The sequence below is a fragment of the Styela clava genome, chromosome 1 (genome assembly GCF_964204865.1).
Source record: "Styela clava chromosome 1, kaStyClav1.hap1.2, whole genome shotgun sequence".
Classification (NCBI taxonomy): domain Eukaryota; kingdom Metazoa; phylum Chordata; class Ascidiacea; order Stolidobranchia; family Styelidae; genus Styela; species Styela clava.
Window position 1 is genome coordinate 23691718 of NC_135250.1, and position 21706 is coordinate 23713423.

The 21706-nt window shown below is 32.9% G+C and overlaps 3 protein-coding genes across 4 annotated transcripts in view; 1 reads left to right on the plus strand and 2 right to left on the minus strand.

The window, feature by feature from the left end:
* Window positions 1–14101, minus strand: part of LOC120325482 (phosphatidylinositol phosphatase PTPRQ-like) — a 39690-nt gene extending 25589 nt beyond the window's left edge. For both annotated transcript variants that reach the window (XM_078112254.1, XM_078112248.1), the window contains exons 1-23: window positions 13974–14101; window positions 13501–13617; window positions 13144–13267; window positions 12340–12551; window positions 11733–11910; window positions 11403–11531; window positions 10712–10870; window positions 9908–10010; window positions 9386–9564; window positions 8603–8747; window positions 8090–8223; window positions 6876–7001; window positions 6465–6626; window positions 5674–5946; window positions 4611–4916; window positions 4344–4441; window positions 3918–4089; window positions 3305–3430; window positions 2766–2897; window positions 2069–2193; window positions 1304–1445; window positions 804–925; window positions 275–455 (exon numbers count right to left, since the gene is read on the minus strand). In XM_078112254.1, the coding sequence (XP_077968380.1) occupies window positions 275–455; window positions 804–925; window positions 1304–1445; window positions 2069–2193; window positions 2766–2897; window positions 3305–3430; window positions 3918–4089; window positions 4344–4441; window positions 4611–4916; window positions 5674–5946; window positions 6465–6626; window positions 6876–7001; window positions 8090–8223; window positions 8603–8747; window positions 9386–9564; window positions 9908–10010; window positions 10712–10870; window positions 11403–11531; window positions 11733–11910; window positions 12340–12551; window positions 13144–13267; window positions 13501–13617; window positions 13974–14045 (3517 nt within the window). In that variant the 5' untranslated portion in view covers window positions 14046–14101. The remainder of the gene's footprint in view (window positions 1–274; window positions 456–803; window positions 926–1303; window positions 1446–2068; window positions 2194–2765; window positions 2898–3304; window positions 3431–3917; window positions 4090–4343; window positions 4442–4610; window positions 4917–5673; window positions 5947–6464; window positions 6627–6875; window positions 7002–8089; window positions 8224–8602; window positions 8748–9385; window positions 9565–9907; window positions 10011–10711; window positions 10871–11402; window positions 11532–11732; window positions 11911–12339; window positions 12552–13143; window positions 13268–13500; window positions 13618–13973) is intronic.
* A 1822-nt stretch (window positions 14102–15923) lies between these two features.
* LOC120348281 (uncharacterized) lies at window positions 15924–18695 on the plus strand. The gene is made up of 6 exons (XM_039418396.2): window positions 15924–16242; window positions 16482–16621; window positions 16795–16880; window positions 17223–17300; window positions 18227–18313; window positions 18540–18695. The coding sequence occupies exons 1-6, from the start codon at window positions 16123–16125 to the stop codon at window positions 18677–18679; spliced, it is 651 nt and encodes a 216-aa protein (XP_039274330.2). The 5' UTR covers window positions 15924–16122; the 3' UTR covers window positions 18680–18695.
* A 1497-nt stretch (window positions 18696–20192) lies between these two features.
* LOC144422332 (relaxin receptor 1-like) lies at window positions 20193–21520 on the minus strand. Its single transcript, XM_078112319.1, has 3 exons — window positions 21375–21520; window positions 20773–20915; window positions 20193–20399 (listed from the first exon to the last, which is right to left on the minus strand). Exons 1-3 carry the CDS (start codon window positions 21514–21516, stop codon window positions 20295–20297), a joined length of 390 nt encoding a protein of 129 aa, XP_077968445.1. The 5' UTR covers window positions 21517–21520; the 3' UTR covers window positions 20193–20294.
* Window positions 21521–21706: the final 186 nt, after the last annotated feature.

Below are 21706 nucleotides of genomic sequence, written 5' to 3' on the forward strand. Positions count from 1 at the left end.
GCAAGTTTGAGAGCATTGAAAGATTGCGAAATTGGCGTTTTTTATATCAACTGACACTTCACTTTACATAGGAATAATATAATCTCTTTTCATCAAATAGCAGGTATATGTGTTGAGGCATTTTTGTTCATACGTATCACTCTATTACAGCCTTGTTCAAGCCTATTGGCAACTGCTTCATACAGATCCAGAGTAGGAAGAAAATAAGAAGTAACGACTTGCAGTTCAATAGACAAATTCCTAGTAAGTTTTGCTATTTTTATTCACATATTACCTGGTAGGGATGGTAAATTCTTGATAAATTCACCGTTTGTCCATTCACCGGGTCCTTTTGAGTTTTGTGCACGAATATGCACTACATACCATGCACCGGGGTCCAGACTTTCCAATCTCCCACTTTCAGCAGTAGCTGTGAAATTCTTGTACTCATATTCTTCATGCGAATGTGGATAAACCTTGTGAATCATTATAAATTGGATTTACAAATTTTCAGTAATAAATTTGATTGTGAAGACAAAGTTATAAAAAATAAATGGGAATATCAACTTTCAGATTATATAAATTTATCGTTTTCTTCAAATATACTTTTTCTAATACAATTTAAAACTACACATATCGCAGTGGAAATAATGACGAAAATATTATATTCGAAAAGGGTGGAAAAATGAGAAAAATATCTATGTTTATTTCAAATAGTTATTCAAAGTTAGCTATTTTAGTTCTATAAATAAATCATAATATAGAGGTAAAATACGAAAATAGCCCTAGTCTTTTTCAATGTACCTATTATATTAAAATTTTACTTGTTTATATCTGATAGTGTGTTGCAGAATTTTTCCGTTTGGATGCGGCGTCTTCAACCAAAAAATATCAACGGATGTTGGATCAACTGTTGTTATTGATTGAAATATTGGTGATCCAGGTACTGAAATATAAAGAAATTTAAATTGAATGGAAGATGGGTGTTTAAGTAATTGTATAAATTCAATTAAAATACTTCAAAGGTTGAGGTTAGAAACGTGACACAAGATTTGGGGCTTAGCGGGCTATTTTATTACCACAATGCCGTTATACTGACGACCTTAATATTACGTTTTTTCATTTTATGCCACAAAAAGCTCAATACTTCATTAGCTGATTTATTAACTGGGCTACGTATATCTTTTGAATGCAAAATTTATCGATATCTATTAACTAACACATTCATTCAAAACAATGAAAAGTTTTTTTTTGTTTTGCCGGTTTATAGATTACCGTGTGTAAATGAGTTTTGTCAATAGTGGAATATGAGTACGTCACTCACGAGCTTCCTTGGTTTCTATGGATACTTGAGCAGACTCTTCAGACCTTCTGATGTTATTTTGACTCTTTGCGTATACTTTGATATCGTATGTTACACCAGGAATAAGATCAGACAGAGTCGCTGTTTCATCGATTATTGAAATCTAAACAAAATATTCGATAAAAAGCTCTCAGAAAAAACTTTTATATAGTGCTGGAATTGATACGTGATACACTTGTTGGTGTGATACAAAGGAATTTAAAGTTAAATATGGATTGAGTCGACTTGCTTGTGAAACTATATGTCATCAGTATGCAGATAAACATATTTCCCTTTCCTAAATTAATGTAACCGTAAATAGCGCCTCCCAACTTCCCCTAAAGACTGAAACCAGATTAATTAGAATTGGCAGATTGTAAGTTATATAGAGCCCTTTATTTATAGCCCTATAAATGTCAAAATGTATTCCTGGTTGGGAAACCTTGTCCTCATTATTAGAACACAACTTTTATGCAAAGCACCCTCGATTCCCAAAAATTTTGGGTACAATCATACACACACAGAGTTTCGAGATTTAAATTAATGTCTTCATTTTCTTAGAAATAATTTTTATGTTTCGTTTTTATACCCCTCTGTATATTCTACAGCGTGAGTTGGAAACCTTGTTTACAGCATTCCAAGTTACTCTCACAGTAAAAATTGTATACCCTGTCTTTAAAAATATTTTCCATTTAAAAAAAAAAATTAAAAAAAAAAAAATTAAAAATTGAATAAAACTATTATTACTTCTCCATCAATGGGAGTCCATTCTATCGGATAAGAATCGGCTCTGCCAATCGCTTCGTTCCACTTTACAGATATAGTCGTCGAAGTCCTACCAGTTGACACAAGGTTTGTTGGTGCCAGTGGAACTGAATAAATAATTAGAGAAAAACCTAATGAAGGAGATAATAGTAACAAGTACTATCCCGATAATAACACTTGCATAAGGAATTGAAGATAATATAAAATATTTGAGGCTATCTGGGAGTGAATCAAAGAATTTTACCTAAAGATTCTTGATACGTTTATGATTCTGTTTACATCACTATAGTAAGTATGATTTAGATATATTAATAACAGTTTTACTATTAATACCAGTTTTACTGATTCATCTATCATTTTATAAAATGACGCCAAATTCAGATTTGCATTGCCTCGAATTATTGCGTTTGCAGTAACAAAAAAGTAAAACGTATTTTCTATTCTGAAAGATTTCATCAAGAAAATATACTTGCGCGTATATGACGTATATACGAAAATATACGTCAAGTGCGTCATATAAGGGGACAAAACCCAAATCTAAGAAATTTGTTGCGCCTTATGGTCCGTAAAATAGAGTACTGGGCATGGAGTAAGGATACAGTTAATATTTCGACTGTACATCTAACAATTAACTAACAATTTAACAATTTTTCCTCTTTCAAGAAATAGTTTAACTTACAAAGTGTTGCAGTCGCAGTAACTTCATGACTTGAGGTTTCATTATATATGGCAAATATTTTCAATTCGTATGTTGCTCCAGGAATGAGGTCGGTGAATTTTACATAAGACATCTCGGTAAATTCTTTGCGATCTGTCAAATTTCCAGTTATAAAGGTCAGCATTTGAGCTGTTATGATCGAGTGGTGGAAAAGTGCTGATATAGACAAGATTAAAAGGAAAAGAAGCGACAGAAGAAGCGATTGCTTCTAATGTAATGTATATTTCGGAAAATTTATTTCATTACATTATCTAATAATAAGTTACAGTTGGTAAGCGAGACAACACTATAAATAACTGCTGTGTGAATAATCACATCGAGAGAAATACATTAAACGTGTGCTTAAAATCGATGTACGTTCAATTACCTTCCAAGCAATATCTAAATATTCAATACATATTTTTAAGAGCAAAAAGACATCAATTTAATACGATGTTTGGCAAAATTTAGGAGCTGAAATGATACGAATTCTGTAAAACGGCTGTAACAGTTGATTTTACCTTCTATGTCGTCAGAAGACAAAACGACACGAAAATTGTCGTAGAGTGATTTTGGTCGATTCCATCGGACAGTGAAAGATTTTTCTCCAACGTCATACACTTCAACATCAGTAACAGCAAGTGGCCCTGTCAAAGTAAAATCACCGATCAACAAGACATGTTTTATGTAGCCGTTTTCTAAAACGGTGAATCACTTTACCCGATGTTCTAAAAATGAATATTCTAGCTGATATACTTATCTAAATACAATTGCGCTCATCAAACATTCAGATTAAGTTCCCAACAAACATATTTCAGCGTAAGTTCGCCGTCGAATGAAATATAAAAGCGGAAAGAAAGGTTTATGCAGCCTACTGGAAGTTTTCCAAGTTTAATGTCACCCGCCACATATTGACATCTCTGTAGCTTCGAAGACTCAATGTACAGATTCCAGATCTGTGTAGTTGTTAGTAGATATTGCACCCAATCAGTACCAGCAATACACGAATAAATTATCATGGCTTTACTTTGCAAATTGCACCACAAAAATTTCAACTTAACAATATTATTATTCAGTGTTGGTTCTAATTTTAGTCGAGACTATTTTGTCATCGAAACAATATTCAAATCTTACTTGATTGTATAAATATTCCTGCGGGAACACTTTGCCAGGTACGGTCTAGTGTCAAGGTAGAAATAGACGCGTAATATAAAGTAGCTGGTGCCGGCAATGTGGAATTGTAATTTGATTCTGTAACGTAAGCCGTGTCAACAGTTTCTTCGTCACCCGCTAATGTTATTTCAACCTGTTAAAATCAGGAATGAAAAAATATCAGTGTGTAATGTAGTCTCAAGTCTCCAAAACCAGCAAACATCGTAAAAAACTCTATAACAAGTCCAGTAATTTTAATCAATGGTCGTGCAAAGTGAGCTTTGAACTATTGAAAAACAAAATTAACAAAAATTTCATAGTCTGAAAATATCGGCTGATTTACATTTCACAAAAAGACACATTTCCTGATTTTTACATTAAATTGATATAAACTAAAGATAATATTACCAAAAATTCGAAGTAACCACCAAATCCTGGTTTCCATCTGAGAGTTGACCAATATTCATCTACTTCAGAGGGTTTCACATGAGTTACCGCATTGGGTACTAAAATCAATAAAGTTTTTAGGCATTAAAGTATCCATCGACTAATACATTAAATTTTCCAGTTTTTAAATGGCATCTAATATATAAGTATATATATAAATACATTAGTACGAGGTATGAATATCTTTAGTATAACCACAAGGAAATATTGAGAATTTACACAACTTACGCATTGTTAAAAATACAGAAGCAGGTTCACTGGAGGTATCATCGCTGACTGAAAATACTCTTGCATGATATGCCACTCCTGGAGTTACATCGTTTAGATTTGCTATAATTTTTCCCTGCTCGACAATAACGCTTTCTTTATCTCGAAACCATGATGCATTGGCTGGTCTAGTAGTGAAATATTGGTTTTCCAATGCTACATTTTCAACTCGATAACCACTCTTGGTGCCGTCAACTGGCAACCATGATATTACAGCAGATGTTTGGTTGACGAAGTCAATGGCAACGTTTTGTGGTACTTTAGGTTCTAAAACAGAAATTCATTATGTTAAATCAGTTTTAGTAGTTCCGTAATTCTAAATTATATTCACCCTCATTAGCTATATAAAAAAAGTGGAAAGCACGATAAAAATAGAAAATATATTTAATAAAATCGTCGATTTGTGCTCATTTTCTATATATTTTCATTTACAAATACACCGGGACGTAATTATATTGTTGGTAAGATAAATCTAAGAGGTGAGTGCCTCACGTACGTGAATGAAAGGATAGAAACCTAATTCCAATTCTGTTGTTTAACAGGCAAAACCATTCATAAGGGCTAATGCCACCACATGCATATACAGGGAGCATAATGGCTATCATCAGGATTCATTATCTATAAAATATATATATGATAAAAAGAAAAAACATATCTATTTTGATTGAATAATTGTATTACTGAATTACTACGTGACTTTTAACAAGAAATTACAATTCTTTCATACTTTTAATTGTGTTTATTATGCCATTCATTTTGTAACTTTTGATAATATTTGCATTGGTTTGTAAATGCATATATATTCATCTTTAATAAAGATTGTACAAATCTCCAACGACAATCAATTCCCGATAATCAATATTCTATAAAAAATTCTATATTCTAAATATTCTATAAAATAAACGAAAAGTTAATCAGCATCTATCTGTCCTTTAGAAACCCCAAAACAATTTCGAAAAGAAGTATTTTAGTTTAGATAACCTAACATACAATAATATATCTTGAAACATAAACAATTTTTTACTTGTGCGGGTAACAAGCTCGACTTGCTTGCTGGCACGTTGTTCTTTATTGCTGCTCGTCTGTGAGACGATTGTGAAAACATATTCTGCTCCTGCACTCAGTTTTAAAAACATGGCTTCATTCGCTTTATCAATTCCGATTAATTTTGCACCGTCATGACATTCATCACAGGTCACAAGATAACGCGATACTTCTCCTCTGCTTGAAGACCAACCAACTAAAATTGATGTTTCGTTTCTTGTCAAAACTCGAAAATCTTCAGGTGGTGATAGTTCTGGAAAATAGCGTGTGCTTGAAAATGAGAGATCAGTGAGAACAATATTAGTTAAATTCTCGACTATTGCATTGGGTGGAAGCTTTCAATCATTTTAAAAGACTCAGTCTTAGTCTGGGGCAGTATTCAAATTGAAAAAGGGAGAATTACATGCGTTGAAACATCCTTCTCGTGAATTAATAGAAAATAGATTATTTTTTTGTAAAATATTGAGTTTTATGAACAGGAGTCAGGAAAAATTAAAAAAATACCAGTAATGATTTTTTTAGACAATATTCATCATTAAATACTGAAAATATAAAATTGATTGTTCCCCTAGAGAGCGATTTTCTCACAACATCAACAAGAACAACAACAAAAACATATCACGATTCATAAGTACACGTATTGTCTACACGTAATGTCTGAATAACCTGTATCTGTCGCAATATGCTACTCAGATAATTACGAATCGCATTCTGAAGCTGTAGAGTTCCTGCTTGCATTATGCCCCTGTAAGTTCTTTTAATGACGCTCACCCATTGAAATTTTTCCGCGATCAGATGGCATGCTTTTGACATCTCCGCTGATTGTATATGCTTTGAAATCGTATGTAGTTCCTGGAATCAAACCAGTGATTATGGATGATGTAATTCCGCTTTCACTTTTCTTTATAAATTCATCTTTTCCTTGGAATGAACCTGAATAAAAATTGCGAATGAGTTCGTAATTATCAGAATTATAATAATATTTTAATAATAGATTCCCATCGTTTAGTATTAAAAATTTGAAATTGATTTGTTCATTAGTTGACGAGGAAAGGGATTTTTAGAATTTTGGCTATCACAACAACAGCCTCCAAAAGAACAACAACAATTTAGTAAATTGATCACTTCTTGTCGAATATATAAGGTTCTTCAGAACACATGGTGTAGAATACAAAATCTTACTTGTGAAGGATAAAATGTAGCCACTGTAGTAAAACTTTTGGTGATTGCTCCCAGATTCGAATATGTCAATTTTTACACTATCAACGCCAATTTTGGTTTGTACATGGACATGACTAATAGGTGGTCCTGTAGAAAAAAAGCACAGTAATGTGTTACTGATTTACCAACGATTCTGTGTAATGAATATTTAACGAGCAGCCATATCTTTTTTAACTTTCGGAACAATGACCAATCATGAGGAAGTAATCGAAAACGTCACAGTGAGACGTTTTAGCAGCTCTTAGAGACGACTTCCTTGTTTACTTCTATACCATAACCAATCATGGGGAAGTAATCGAAACGTCACAATGAGAAAATGTAGCTGCTCTAAGACAAACTTTTCACTCAGACACACTTTTAGACATGTTCGTGCGCATTGACTCGTTTTCGCAGTTTTGAATGTTGTTCTCAGTTTTAGTTTTATTTCAAATGTATAAGCAAGCACAAGCAGAATAACTCATCAGTAATTTTTTTTTAGTTAGTTGTAGTTATCTAAAACTGCCGAAAAAATTGAGAATGACCAGGCTAGTAAAATTAGCGACTAATAATCTTTCCAAATTGCATTCTAATTAAGATGATTTTGAAGGTGAACTAGTTTTCGTGCGATAAATCGCAAAAACACTTATAAAATAAGCATATCAAAATTCGCAATGTTAAAATATGAGAAAGATTTCTTGAGGTCAAGGGTCGAAGGAACATCTATTATGATTACTATTCTCCTTGACGAGGCCAGAATCAAGATTCATATAACTTAGCTTCATGGAGGGGAACACTTTCATTAAATGTTAACAAGTGGCTTTGCTTCCACGTGATACTATTCATACGTGATTGAGCAGATGGCTGATGAGTGGCTCTTATCTCGTTGAAATCCTGGGTAAATCCAGGCGAAGCGACATTAGTGCCTATTTAATGAACCAAAGTATAATGAATAGAAAGCTTCAGCATTCATTCAAGCATTTACCAGAAAACACTTATAAAATATTCTGGGAAAATTCCATTTAAAAAATTGGTGGTACGATTACTATTGTTTTTTATATTGTTATGTCCATATTTATTAAAGGAAGCTACCTATATATTATTGCATTTTTTGGTTAAATGGAAGAAATGAAATTTTAATTAAGCAATTCAAATTAATACCGGATAATAGACGAGTTTTAGCTTTGAATATTGCTCACTTGTTCTTTCGGATAGTGTCACCGGGTCACTTTCACCATCAAGGCGTTTCGTGATTACAGTAACTTGATATAATTGCCCAGGAATAAGATTAGAGATGAGAAATTCATTTGCTGTATTTTCAACTTCAATAATTCTAAATGCGCGCAAAACAATAAAATGAATTTAAAAACGATAGGCTAGACTAGTTTCTTTTTTATAAAGAATATGCATAGAAATCCGACAAAACGGTGATGAACGACCGCACAACCCCAAAGAAAATATCATTTACATAATACTCAAAACTTACAAGAAGTGCGTGAAGAACTAAATGAAACCTTTTATTGCAGTCTCAATTTTAGCGAAAATTGGTCATTAGTTAACGCTTGGTTTTTATGTTGATTGTTAAAGAAGATTTTTGGTAATTAGTGGTTAAACGAAGAGTAACATGCGGCTAAACTGATGATTTTGTAAATTTATCATTTTGGCGGCTTTTTTTTACAAAATACTTATTAGGCTTAAAAGGCGTGGCTTACCGAGGATTTTGGCCGTCAGACGCGTTTTCTGTTATTTGTATTTCGTATGAATCAACCACTCCTTCAGCGAAGCTCCAGGTTATTGTGAAGTTAGTTACGTGGCGAGACTCCGGAATAAGTCTTAAGTCCTTGACGGGACTTACATCTAAAAATATTATTTGCTGTAGAAAATAAAAAAAATCGCAATCGTCTTATTCAAGTTCTAACAATAACACAAAGGCAGGGCGATTATATGATTGTTTTCGAGGATTTGAGAATTGGGTTCGAATGTTTGGGCCTTCTTTAGTTTAACCTCTTGAAATAAGCTCTTCGACGGAATAAACAAGTCCACTTCAAAGCTATACAAAGAAATTAAAATCACATCATAAAAGGATTTTGCTGTGTGTTTTGTCCTGCAATAACAGACAGGCCTTGTAATAAAAATGAATTGACTGTTGATACCTAGACGAATACTTCATCAAATTGTTATGTCTTTCTATTTGCTATAAATTTGAATTGCTGATGTTTATGTTATACATTTCGAACCTGTGGTGCAGGTATAATTTCTATTTTAGGGGAGATAAGACATTTTTGAAAACAAACATAAATTTCCCGAATAATCTTAATTAATTTTTATTGTTAATATACCATTTAGCGTCAAAATTAAAATTTCGAAATGGCGCTGGTGGATTCAGAGGAGCAGTCTAATAGCATTCTGGGCAGTGATATATTTTTTATTTGATCAAAATTATCTCATTAAACAATAGAATGACTGGTCTCAATCATTTATGTTTTGAACTGTACCTGTTAAAACAGTCAACGAAGTATCAGCAGGGGCTGTACTCAATTTCTCTAAATAGGAAATCTGGCTGACCGAGAATACTTTGATATTGTATTCGGTGTACGGACTCAACTTTTCTAGTGTATAGGTTGTAAAATTCTTGTGCACGTAAATTTTGGTTTCCCCATAAGTTATACAGTATCTAAACAAAATGCAATACAATTAGATAATAAAACATATCAACAACTATAAAAACGCCAATTTATAATCAAAATATTGAACTTCATGAAAGTAAGTGCTCGCGAACCTTATGGAAAAATGTGTCCGGTATTCGAGTAACTAAAATTGCGTACGTTCTCGTATCCCTTCCAATGTAAACATACAATTTACCACGTTTATTTAAATTTTGAAGCATCATATTAATTAATTAATTTGCTGCCTTTCATATCTTATAAAATCGTATTTGGAATAATTTGAATAAAATTATATCAAAGATTTAGTCGTAACCACCATTATTCAAGTAATAACATCAATGCAAAACTTACTTGTCAAAAATATTATCATGGCTAGATTCAGGTTTATTCCATGTAATTGTTATGGTGGTTGGAGATTTATTAATCAATCTTAAGTGTCGTGGAGGATTCGGATCTAGATTTAAAAAGTATATTTTATTTGCAGAACACATACGATAAAAATGTTCGCATGACTTTGTACGATCGTGCGAATCGTGAAAATTTATCACAAGATTTAATAGGATAAGATAAGATTTACATATTTATTCCGGGGAAAAGGAAAGTCGATAAAACGGCTTAAGCCATATGACGAACCACAGCCTCCCGTCCGGTTACAATTCCACGTCGGCTATGGGATTATTTAGTGATTGTTTGGAAGCATGAACTTGATGGTAGAGGAAGCCGTAACCGACCAGTGGTTACATGCATCCTCGCATAGGACTCAAACCTGCGAACCCACGCAGAGTAATCAGTGGTGCGTGGCGAGCGTATTTCTAACGCTTAGCACGATGAGCCACACCGCTGCGCCGATTTAGTGATTATTTGTGATATGTTTCCAATAGGTTATAGAATGTAAAATTATACTTTTCTTTTCTGTCAGTTCCAAATACAATAAAACAAGAAAGAAAAACCAAGGCGAACAAGAACGTTATCATAACAACAAAACGATTCATATGTACATTTCGTTTTAATTAAATTGAAATATTCAACTGTCCACATATTCCACACGGTCTAGTAGTAGATTATTTAGAAGAATTAGTAGAATTTCAATTTTCTCGTGTTTCAAAGGGTATCAACTCTATGAGAGAAATCATGTATCTGAATATTGTCACTTACTTGTCAGAAATGCATGTGTATATTTTGCACTTTTGCTTTCAAAATGTAAAGTCGAAATGCTTGCTTGAATTGAGAAGAAGTACAAATGCCCTGATTTTAATCCAGGCAATGTATAGTTTAAACTCGATCTTGAAATTATGTACTTCTCAGTAACAAAATCTGAATGAAGAATTTAATACAACTTAAAAAACGTTGTTAAATTGATTATATGTATGGTAATTTAGAAATAGAGATTAGAGATCATATAAGTTTTAGATAAACACGGAAGGTAATGATTATTTCATAATCAGCAAAATTTCAGACAAATGCTAAAGATTTGAACCGAATGCCAATATACATTTCTGTATATATTTGATTAGGAAAGTAATAAAAACAATAGTCTTCTAAAAATGTTTTTTTCTTTCAGTGCCGAAATCAGTGAATTGGTTGGAATCAATTGGTTAGTTGAGAAAAAAAGGAAAATTTTCACATCGACAACCCAACCGGAACACCCTACCCCACAATAACCACAATTTAGCAAAATAAACTTTTAGCCTCAATGAGCTGACCCACTCCAAACACGTTGTTTAGATTAGTTTGGCCATGTCATTTGCCACTATTATAAATTTTGTGCCAGAAGCTAATTGATACCACACTTGTCGATGCGTCCTATTGAAAGTAAAAGAAATTGAAAAGAATATGATATACTTGCCCTTGATCTCTTTGATTTCAATTGTATATTGGCCAAAGTCGGATCCATGTAATGATTTTGGTGTTTTCCATGCTATATCAGCAGATGTTTCGGATGTCGAAATATTTATATTCGTGGCACACTGTGGAACTGAATTGAATTATATATATATTACAGTTGAATATGAAGTGGAGTTAGGATGGATAGGATGTGAGTATGTGTACTATTTAACAAATCGAAATGACTTCAGGGCAACGGACTCATATGTGTAATTTGGATGCTAGTCTGCGCAAGCAAAACCTACATTACTTTTCTATTCTATCTACTTTTCTAAATGTATCGTATCCTTACCTGTATATTCGCAAATAAAATAGGTTTCGTATTCACATTGAGCTTCTATCCATTTATATTCATTCATATTTGATTGAATCACCGCGCAGTTTTCAGACGCTTTGTCGTCTTCCTCTTTGAAAGCTTGAATTTCTTCAGTTACTGGTGACCCATCAGTATAAGTGGCGTTAGAACCGTCCTAAAGTTAATTTGTAAAATTATATATAAACATCGTTGGATTCACAAAGAGAACATAAAAGGCAGACAATCCACCTACCCAGTGTTTACGATGACATCTCGTCCCGAATATTAGTTTGTTGTTGTTGGACACAATTACTGAGAGATATTAGTACGGCGGTAATTAGTCTGATTACTTATGTTTTATACAAATTTAAAGACATTTGATAAGACAGGCGACATACGATTGTTGGACTGAGGCATGCAAATTGCATGAATAACGAATGTTTGATAGCCGAATGATGGCCGATCTCACATAAAAAGATGCTGTTCCAGTATTGAGCTTCTTTTTTTCGCTGTGTTATAATGGCACAATTCACATGCTAATGTTTCCAACAATTTGAGTATCGGACGATGAATACAAATTCTTTATGCTAAAATATAAACTTACAAGACTAATACCAATCCAGTTGAGCGCAACCGTACTAGTCAGAATTTCCGCACTGCTGATAAATTCAAATTCTTCTGTCCTACGAGGATCAGCGAGATGAGCTCCCAACACTGAAGTACTACATTCAAGGTTTGCTGCGTTCCTGTTTTCTTTTTTGTTAAATCTTTTGTAACAGTTGTTACGTAATCCCATCCATTGTTCTGGGCATTGAGCTATCACATAAATTTATTTGATTGTATATATTTAATTATAAACTACACCTATATGTAAAATGTAAATCTTCGTTCCCAAACAATTTAATCACTGATTATACTCATTAGAGCACAAAAGTTGGGAAAAATAATATCACGACGTGGCGGCACTGAATAGATAAAGACATCAGAAAAGTAATTGAATGGTCGGTAAAATTTTACCCATGAACAGTTTGCAGTAAGAATCTTTCGATTCGCAATCAAGGGTGAAACATAGTCGTTACCTAATCTCTGATTTACTCAATTTAAATATAATTTTTTTGTTTGAATTATTTTACATGATATGGCTTAAAAATAGTCAAAAATTAAAGTTTGAAGTTAGATGGAAAAAATTACAATGAACATCAATGAAAAAATATAATACAATAAAAACACGGCACATTCGAAACATATTTTGCTGGCTGTTCAACTTTGAGTATTTATTTCAAAATATTATTTAATTAATCATTAGTTCCAAAATTGTAATATAAATATAAACAGTTTGCAAAGACATACATGTCACGAAATTCAACTATTTATAAAATATTAATATTGCATAATGTCAATTATTAACCTGTTGTAATACTCGACATCCACTTCCTGTTTCCTGTTCCATTTACTGAAAGTTCATAAAGTCGTCCGTCGAAAAGGTCACGGAATTCAATTTGGTTGCCGTAAGTGTAATTTAATACTTGAATCTGAATGTTTTGAGAAAAATTGTTATGACATTTTTTTTCAATAACAACGTGCTACGTTTCATTTTTTTCATTTTTAAAAATTTTGAAATTTGGTGATAGCATGAACCCGTATCTGAATAGAAAGAAAAAACAGAATGCTACCGGAAATTCAAAAATTGATTATTCAATGTATTAAATCAAGTTAAGTTTTATCTGGACTAAAAGTTTATAAACTACTTTAATTAAATACATACGTCCAACTCCACATCCCACAACTGTACCGATGATCCTTCGTCTGCAGGGGCTAACGAAATTTTCAAAGTTGTCGTTGTGATTTCATCGATGGAAACATCGAGAGAGGCAGACTCGGCCTGGATAACAAAGAAAGAGTCTGGAATAGATTCACATTTTCAAATTCTATCAAACAAATTTAAAAGTCTTCAACAGTAATTCCAACTTGAACGTTTATAATTAGAATGGGATTTATCTTTCAGTAGTAGAAAACAGCATTGTCATTGATTGCTGCTACAATCAAAATTACCTATTGTGACATAAATAAGACTAGCAATTTCTAATAGTTCTGTCGGCCGCCTCACCACCCTTCTGTGGCCCGGCAGTGGGCCACGGCCCACTGATTAAGAACCAGTGCTTGTCTAACAAATCAACTGCTGTGCCATCGCATTTACCCAACTGAAACAGATTTTCAAAAATCGATATTATTTCTCACCTTGCTGGAACCTATCGATGAATATAGGACTAAAAGAAACACAAATAGGTTTTCTTTGAATTTGATCTTCATATCTTATCAGTAAATACTATTTTATTTTTTCAGCATCTACAACAATAATTGATTTGAATTATTGACCACTAAGCATCAATCGTAAAAACGTTACGTTCGAGTGTTAAGTTCTAGAATGAGTGTCCACGAACGCCACTTCATCGGTGATTTAGATATTACCTTTGTAACGCTTCAGTCATATAACTAATCTATGTGAACCAGATTAAAAATTTTTTTTCTGGAGCGTCAATTGAAAATGTATGCCTACTGTCAGAATTAACGCACGTTATCTTTTTGTTGTTGTTGTTCCCAAACAGATACCTTTTAGTACAACAATATACTCAAATATTTAACTTTTCTGATTTGCTTTGAAATAATTGAGCTTGAGAGTTTTATAGTTAAATTTTATCGTACAATGTTGAAAATCATTATACAATACCCCAAATAAAAGTTTTTTATGCTCTGCACGCAATAGGCTACATAATATAAGCAAAAAAATGAGCAAAAATGAAAATAGATAACTTGTTTATATCTATACCTTCATCGTATCAAATTAACCTTTAATCTGCTTTTACTTTATCATTCCTATCTGATTTTTTTCATTAATATAAGCTGACGAATTTTATATTAGCCATTGTCAAATTCGCATTAATCCAACATTAGCTTGCATTAAAAATTCAAGTCCAATCTATTACGAGTAATTGTATACTCCAAACCGTTATATAGTTGTGTTCCGATCAAGATAAGGAGTCGAGTTTTTTCACGAACAATGGACTTTATATAGCTTGGAATTTTTAACACATTCCTTTGATATAGCATGAACGGACGATAAATTAAGCTTAACAAATCAATCCAATCCTGGCTAGTATTTAAACAAGTCAAGAAAGTACTCCAAACATCTATAAGAGTTAATATAAATGTTTTTGCTCGATGGTACTCCAACGGATCTCAAATCGCACAGATCATCAATAACATTGAGTCACGCAGCAGTGCGCTCAAGATACCAATACATGAAGTGGCTCTTGTGTAAAAATGAAGAGCGTTGCCATGTTCTCGTTAGTGCGTGCTCAAGACCATGATTCAGGCACCATATAAAGAACATCACGAGAGTGATAACTATTCTTACAAAAAAATCTCCCGTAGAAGAATCTTAACAACATTTAAGAATGTTGTCAAAAATGGTATGCTGAAAAATAAAAATGAATAATGTTAGCATTAGTTTGTTCGAATAGGTCAATTGTTCGTTATTTATAGTTCATTTTCATATATTATGGTTTTGGATTGAATAAAATTGGATTTCTGCAAATATATCTATTTCAAAGCTTTGCAGAAACAAAAAAAGAATGTATAAATCATACATAAAAATAAAAATGGATGACATTAAGATTAGTTCATATAAATTAATCAAATTTTGCTTTGTATCTTCTATTTTATAAAAAATTGGAAATTTAATTAAATTTGAGTTCTTCCGAATATACCAATTTCAAAGCGTTGCAGAATTACAAAAAAATGAACAAAAATTCTAGAATTCTTTCCTTCTAATTGGTTGGACTTGCACTATTTATCTCGAAAAAAAACGATAAAAAGATAAAAGGCGTATTATTTTGAGTACTTAAATACTTATTTTTATTCTTTAGATTATCCCCTTTTTTGAATTGGACATTCCCATGGATGGATTGAAACATAACATATTGTATGTCTAGCTATGTCTTCATTCGAGCTCGCATGAGCACAAGAGTCGTGATGTTTGAATTTGAAGACGTAAAATACGTATTATAAACAGTTTCGTCTCTTTGTGTGCACTGTCTAAGCCATTTAGCACGTTCAAGCTCGTAGAAGCTGTTAAAAAACTAGCTATTCTATTGTCTGTAAAAATATACATTTTTTCTGCCGCGGCCGTGTATAAATTGAGAATTGAAACGCACGCTAACTATTTTTTTATACTCGGCCTTGAATAATTTCAACTTTTGTACATCAATGTGTACATACATGTACATGAAAATGCTTGAATAATACCGCAAACTATTCACAGTACGGAAATATATCATATCTTAGTCTATGCGTATATATCCATTTGAGTTTTGAACAACGGGCAAAGATGAATACGAAGCAGCGTGTTATTCTTCTTCTGTCCTTGACAATATTTGCTGAGAAAACGATTGCAGATCAATACAAATGTCCATTTTCTGCTTTGAACCAAACTATTGACTGGAAAAGGGTGAGAATTACGAGTATTCTTGATTTTGTTTTAATTTGAAAGCAATTGAAACAGCGCAAGGTAGCTTCGTCTTGAATGGGTCCACCTGCGACGGTTTTTGATAATTGAATTGAATTTAAAATCCAATTTTAAAATAGCAAGTTTGTTGTTTCATTTGATACCAGTACTGTATATTCGCTCACCCCAAAGGTGCAATCATTCAATAACCCAGTTTATACCATTCACCGTGTTTACTTTAGTTCAGCAAATTAAAGACAACATGGTACGAGGTGCTTACTATTCCTATGCTACTCGAACCTATGGATTGTTGGGATTGGTCAGATTTTGTCCCGCTGGAAGGAGGAGAATTCACAACAAAAATACATCAAAATCTAAAAAGGTAACAAGCTTGTGTACAGAAATTGGAATACCAATAATGTGGCATTGTAATAACTATGTGTTCTGTTAAAATAAAATCTGATAATTTGAAAGTTAGCATATACTTGTATATGACAAAATAATGAAAGCACTTAGTCGTAATTCACAAAACCAATAAATTATTATTTCCTGCAGCGGAAATGGTGGGGAATATATAATCGATTTTCATATGAAACCAAATGCTGACGGATCTTATACCTTGGTGGAAAAAGAAGGTTCGAGTAAGTACATTGCTGTTACATAAATTTCATATCAATATATTATTCAAAATGCTGGAATATGTAACCTCGTCTATAGTTGCAATTACAAAATCTCAATTGATGCTGATAGAATGAATTAATTCTACGGTGAGACTTGCAGTAATTCAATAAAAAACAGTCCAGCTACATTCTAACCTAATTTGAAATGAGGTTTCTCATCGATAGTCTGAAATATTCGCAAATATTGAACTTTTCAATTACTGAATGCAACTCACTCAGAATTGTTGGTCCTGTTTGAATATCAAATAGCAGCTTCAATGCATTATTCCATAAAGGTATCAAATGGTAACTTATTTGGTACAGGATCGAAAATAGCAAACACAACCAGGTCTGCACTTTCTCACATTCAAGATAAAGAAAGTATTGAGGACATGGTAGCAGGTAACTACAGTATTTTTAAATCTAGGCCATATTTCATATTCAATTATTTCAAAATTTTCAAGTACATTTTCATGAAGTCAAATTTGCCATAATTATTATATATATATACTGTAATATACACATCATCTATACATACTTTGTTCAAATGATGTTTCATTTATTAGAATAAATGGAGCTTCAGAAGTATGTGTACCAATATGAAGGTAACTAATTTTTTTCGCCCACATTACATAAACTTGACTTCTACAGACAGTCGCCGAAATCGTAATAGAACTAAAATAAGTTAAATCGGAATAAAGTAATGACCAAACTCTAACCTGGTACATATACTAGGGGAGTACCTGAATAATTTACCTTAACAATCAAAACGCTTAAAAACAGTGAAAAACTTTCAAAAAACAGCAATAATCCTGCTAAAACGCTTAAAAACAGTGAAAAAAATCGTAGATATTTTTTTAATATTGGAATATATTTTACGTACCTATTTACTCAGCTTCTTTTCCCAGTTATTTCTCTGTCATTTGCACTTCTACATTGTACTATATTGCAAAGTTCATTTATATAAAAAGCAACAAACGAATGTTTCAGTCATATCAAAGAATTTACTTTTAATGTCAAAAGACACGCACATTTATATTAGTTGTATTATCAAAAACTGCAGAATAATGTATTAAATTCAATAAAAACAAAATATTCTTGCTGAATACTTGAACGAATAACAAATCATTTTGATGATAATTTTTTCTGCATCTTTTACACTGCTAATAAAATTTTCATGTTGCTGTCAAGTGCTGAAAGTTAGTCACTGTTTGACCATTTACAGCTCCTTGCGAGTTTTTATTATATTGCTCTGGGGAAAGGCCTATGTTGCACATGAAATAATCATTCATGTTTTTTTTCTTCACATTTAATTTTGTTTTATACAGTAACTGAAGGTTTTGTTCTCTTGAAATGGTATTTCATGACAGACTATGAGAATTACCTCATTGTTGGAGCTTGTGGTCCAGGATTTCGTATGTATTTTAAAATCATTTTTGCTTTAAATAACGTCCACATTATCGCATTGATTGGTCTCTTGTGTTCTAACAATTTAATTTCTATAGCAAACCAATTGGATTTTTGCACCCAGTTTATGTGAACCAAGTTTCGTCTATGACTCCGCAAACTTTAAATGCTGAAGATTTAGTAGAGATTTCCCATTAATAAAAGCTACATAATATAATTATTTTCACGTTACAGATTACCAATCTTTTGCAAAGTTCAGAAAACAAAGACCAAATTTTGTTGATGTGGTTAATACTTGGAACAGATTTTCTGCTCTGGGGGAATCCCCAAATGTGGCACTCAGAAGAAAATGTATCAAAAGAAAACACAACTAGAATAAATAAGCTTACGGGTCTGACAAAATCAACTTGATAAAGACAGCATCGAAATATGTTTTTTTGGGGCTCCCGAAGTATGCGAACCAAGATGGCGGACATCGGAATGTAATATGTGTATAGGTTAGGGTAAGGCCATAATTTTAGGTATAAATACTACGGGAGGCTCTTGGCTAGTCTTCGAACTGATAATAGGACTAAAATAAGGAAAATTGGGAAGAAATTATCGCCTAACCCTAACCTGTTACCCATGTTACGTTCCGATGTCCGCCATCTTGGTTCGCATACTTCGGGAGCACCGTTTTTTTTTAGTTTTTAGCAATTTTTTTTAGCAATATACAAGCATGCGATACAGAGATTTTTATTGTAATTGCTTAGTGTGATTACCAATTTTATGTAAACCGTCGCAAGAGTTCAACATGTTGTACCATCGTCCTCATATCGGCCCATACTTCTTATTTAGGTTATTTTTTCCCAGTGATATATTATTTCTATTTGATATTTGTATTCAAGAAATTGTTTGAGACTTATTAAAAACTTTCATCGAAGTAAAGTTGCAAACGAAACTCATGATCACAAACTTGTCGTTCTGGGTATGGTGTTGATACAGCTTAATCGTGTCTCTCAGGAAAACAAACCTTCGATATAAATTGACCCCGACTTGAGACTAAAATATGAAAATAATCAATATCAACAACTCGGTGGTTCAACTTAGATACCGTCTTTCCGTACAACCGAGATTCCAAACTATTATAAATACTGTATAGTAGAAAATATGATGCCAACAAACGTATTTGGAAACCTGTGTATCCATTATCAATGAATCAAGTCCATGCTTCTGAAAACAATACACTAACTAATCCGATACCCGACATGGAACGGTAACCGGACGAGAGGCCGTGGTTCGCCATATGGTTAAAAGTCGTTTTAAGTGGCTTTCCTCTCCCCCGGGATAAATATGTAAATTCTATTCTAACTATACAATATCGATGAGTCAGCAGACAAAAAGATACAACACATTGCACATTAAACGAATCAAGATATTTATTCGCTTGTGTACAAACCCCAGTGTACTTCACACAGAGATCTTCTTATTAAAACAGTGTGATAGTTGTTATATGAATCATGCAGAACAAATGACTTTCGAATGTAAGCACTAACACAATTATAATATGCTATAAATATATTTTTTAAATTCAGCGATGTGAAGAAGTCAAAGCTAGATGGTGTCAATTTGCCGCGGTCGCCATATAATTTTTCAGATGCAATAATGTGGATAACGGAGGAAGTCGAACTGATCAACAATCACGTTAATGAAACACTCAGACAAACAACAAATTTAATTTACTTATAACTTTGAGCCAAAAGTGCATTCTTAATTAACAAACCATTCAGGTGACAAAATTGATGAGCAATCATTGCAAGGAAAACACTGGTGAAATGTGGAACTTTCATTGGCGTGAATTGCAACAATGTTTCATTTGTTTATAGTATGTTTAGGTCATTTAAAAGAATATGTGATGGTCTCAACTTCCATATTTTCACTTGGATTTATTTAGATATTTTTTATTGACTCCGAACACCTATGTCCACGTGACCTCCCTTTAGGATTTCATCATTCTTTTGGGGTTGACTGCTGATTAGGTTTGTCGTATTTTTGTTGCTCTCTATTCCATCCGACCGAGCCGCGTCTTTCTGCTGGGTAAATAAAGTTCCTCAGCTGTATAATAAAAATAAACCTATTGAATTTCTTGTGTAACTTGCACCGCACGAATTCTTCTGGCATGGGTATAAAACTTGACCAGTATATGGTCAGGACTTGCAGTTTTTGTTGCGTTTCGGTAAAGAAGCTACAGCGAAAACTAAAATATTCCACTTCTAGGTTGTTCTAGTCCAGGCTTCAGTACTATGTCTCGTTAAAGTACGTTACGTTATTTTATCAACGGTTATCCTTTTATTAACGGTTTCCTGAAGTTTTTGTTGAACGTTTTTACTACGGCATTGATTCTACCCTAATCCAGCATTGGGTATTCTTCATAAAGGTTGACATAAGGTGTGTAGGAGAGACGCCTTACTTGGGTTATTCAGCATACCTTCGTTATTCTCGCGAAAAAAGGTTTTACACGTTGCCAGATGTATTCAGGTGCTTCAGAAAATAAAAGTGGATTCAGAGCACTGTTGATCGGAATCAGTATCAAGCCGACTACAACGTAGGTATCATTCGGTATATCGACACCTAAAACAAGTATTATCATTATTATTTTAACAAAACATACTTGAAAAGATTGCTGAGTGCGGAGGACAGCCGAGACAGATTCGGTCACGCTTGATGGAATGCAAAAGTGCTCTCATGAATTAAAATAATGTAATTTCGGAGAAAAATAGGATTTCCAACAACTCATAAGAAATTTGAAAATTAAAAAAATATATCTTTTAGCGACTCCTTGCATTTTAAACTTCTAAAGGATTGAATTCGAATGGTCTATAAGTTTATAATAATTATTCAATTTCTCAGCACCAAAAAATGTCCGGATATTATTTCCGCTATTGGCATGCAACGTTAAATCAATATAACTTACCACCATCCTAGGAAATTCATGTCAAAGATTGGTTTGTATAAACCTCCCGCCCCAGTCGGAATCATAAAACAGGCCAGTATCACCAAAACAACCCTCACAACAATATATAGACTAACCTGCTACCTGCATAAACGCCATGAAGCAAATGGACATCCAGGACAAGAAATCCTTTACTATGATGCGAGTTATTTTTCGTCTCATTTTTTTACCTCTTTCTTTTTGTGTATCTGTATTGGTTGCGGTTTTGCCTTGCTTCATAGCTTTTCTGTTACAGAATTGTTCGCCATATTATTTGTGTGGAATTTTGTCTTCCCTATCTAGAACTTGTATCAAATCAGTAAAATCACTTAAAAGTCAATACACTGCTAACTCAAAAAAATTCCAACAGGATTAATCAAATTTTAAAAGTATTGATATTATACACACCTGTATATGAATATGTAGGCAA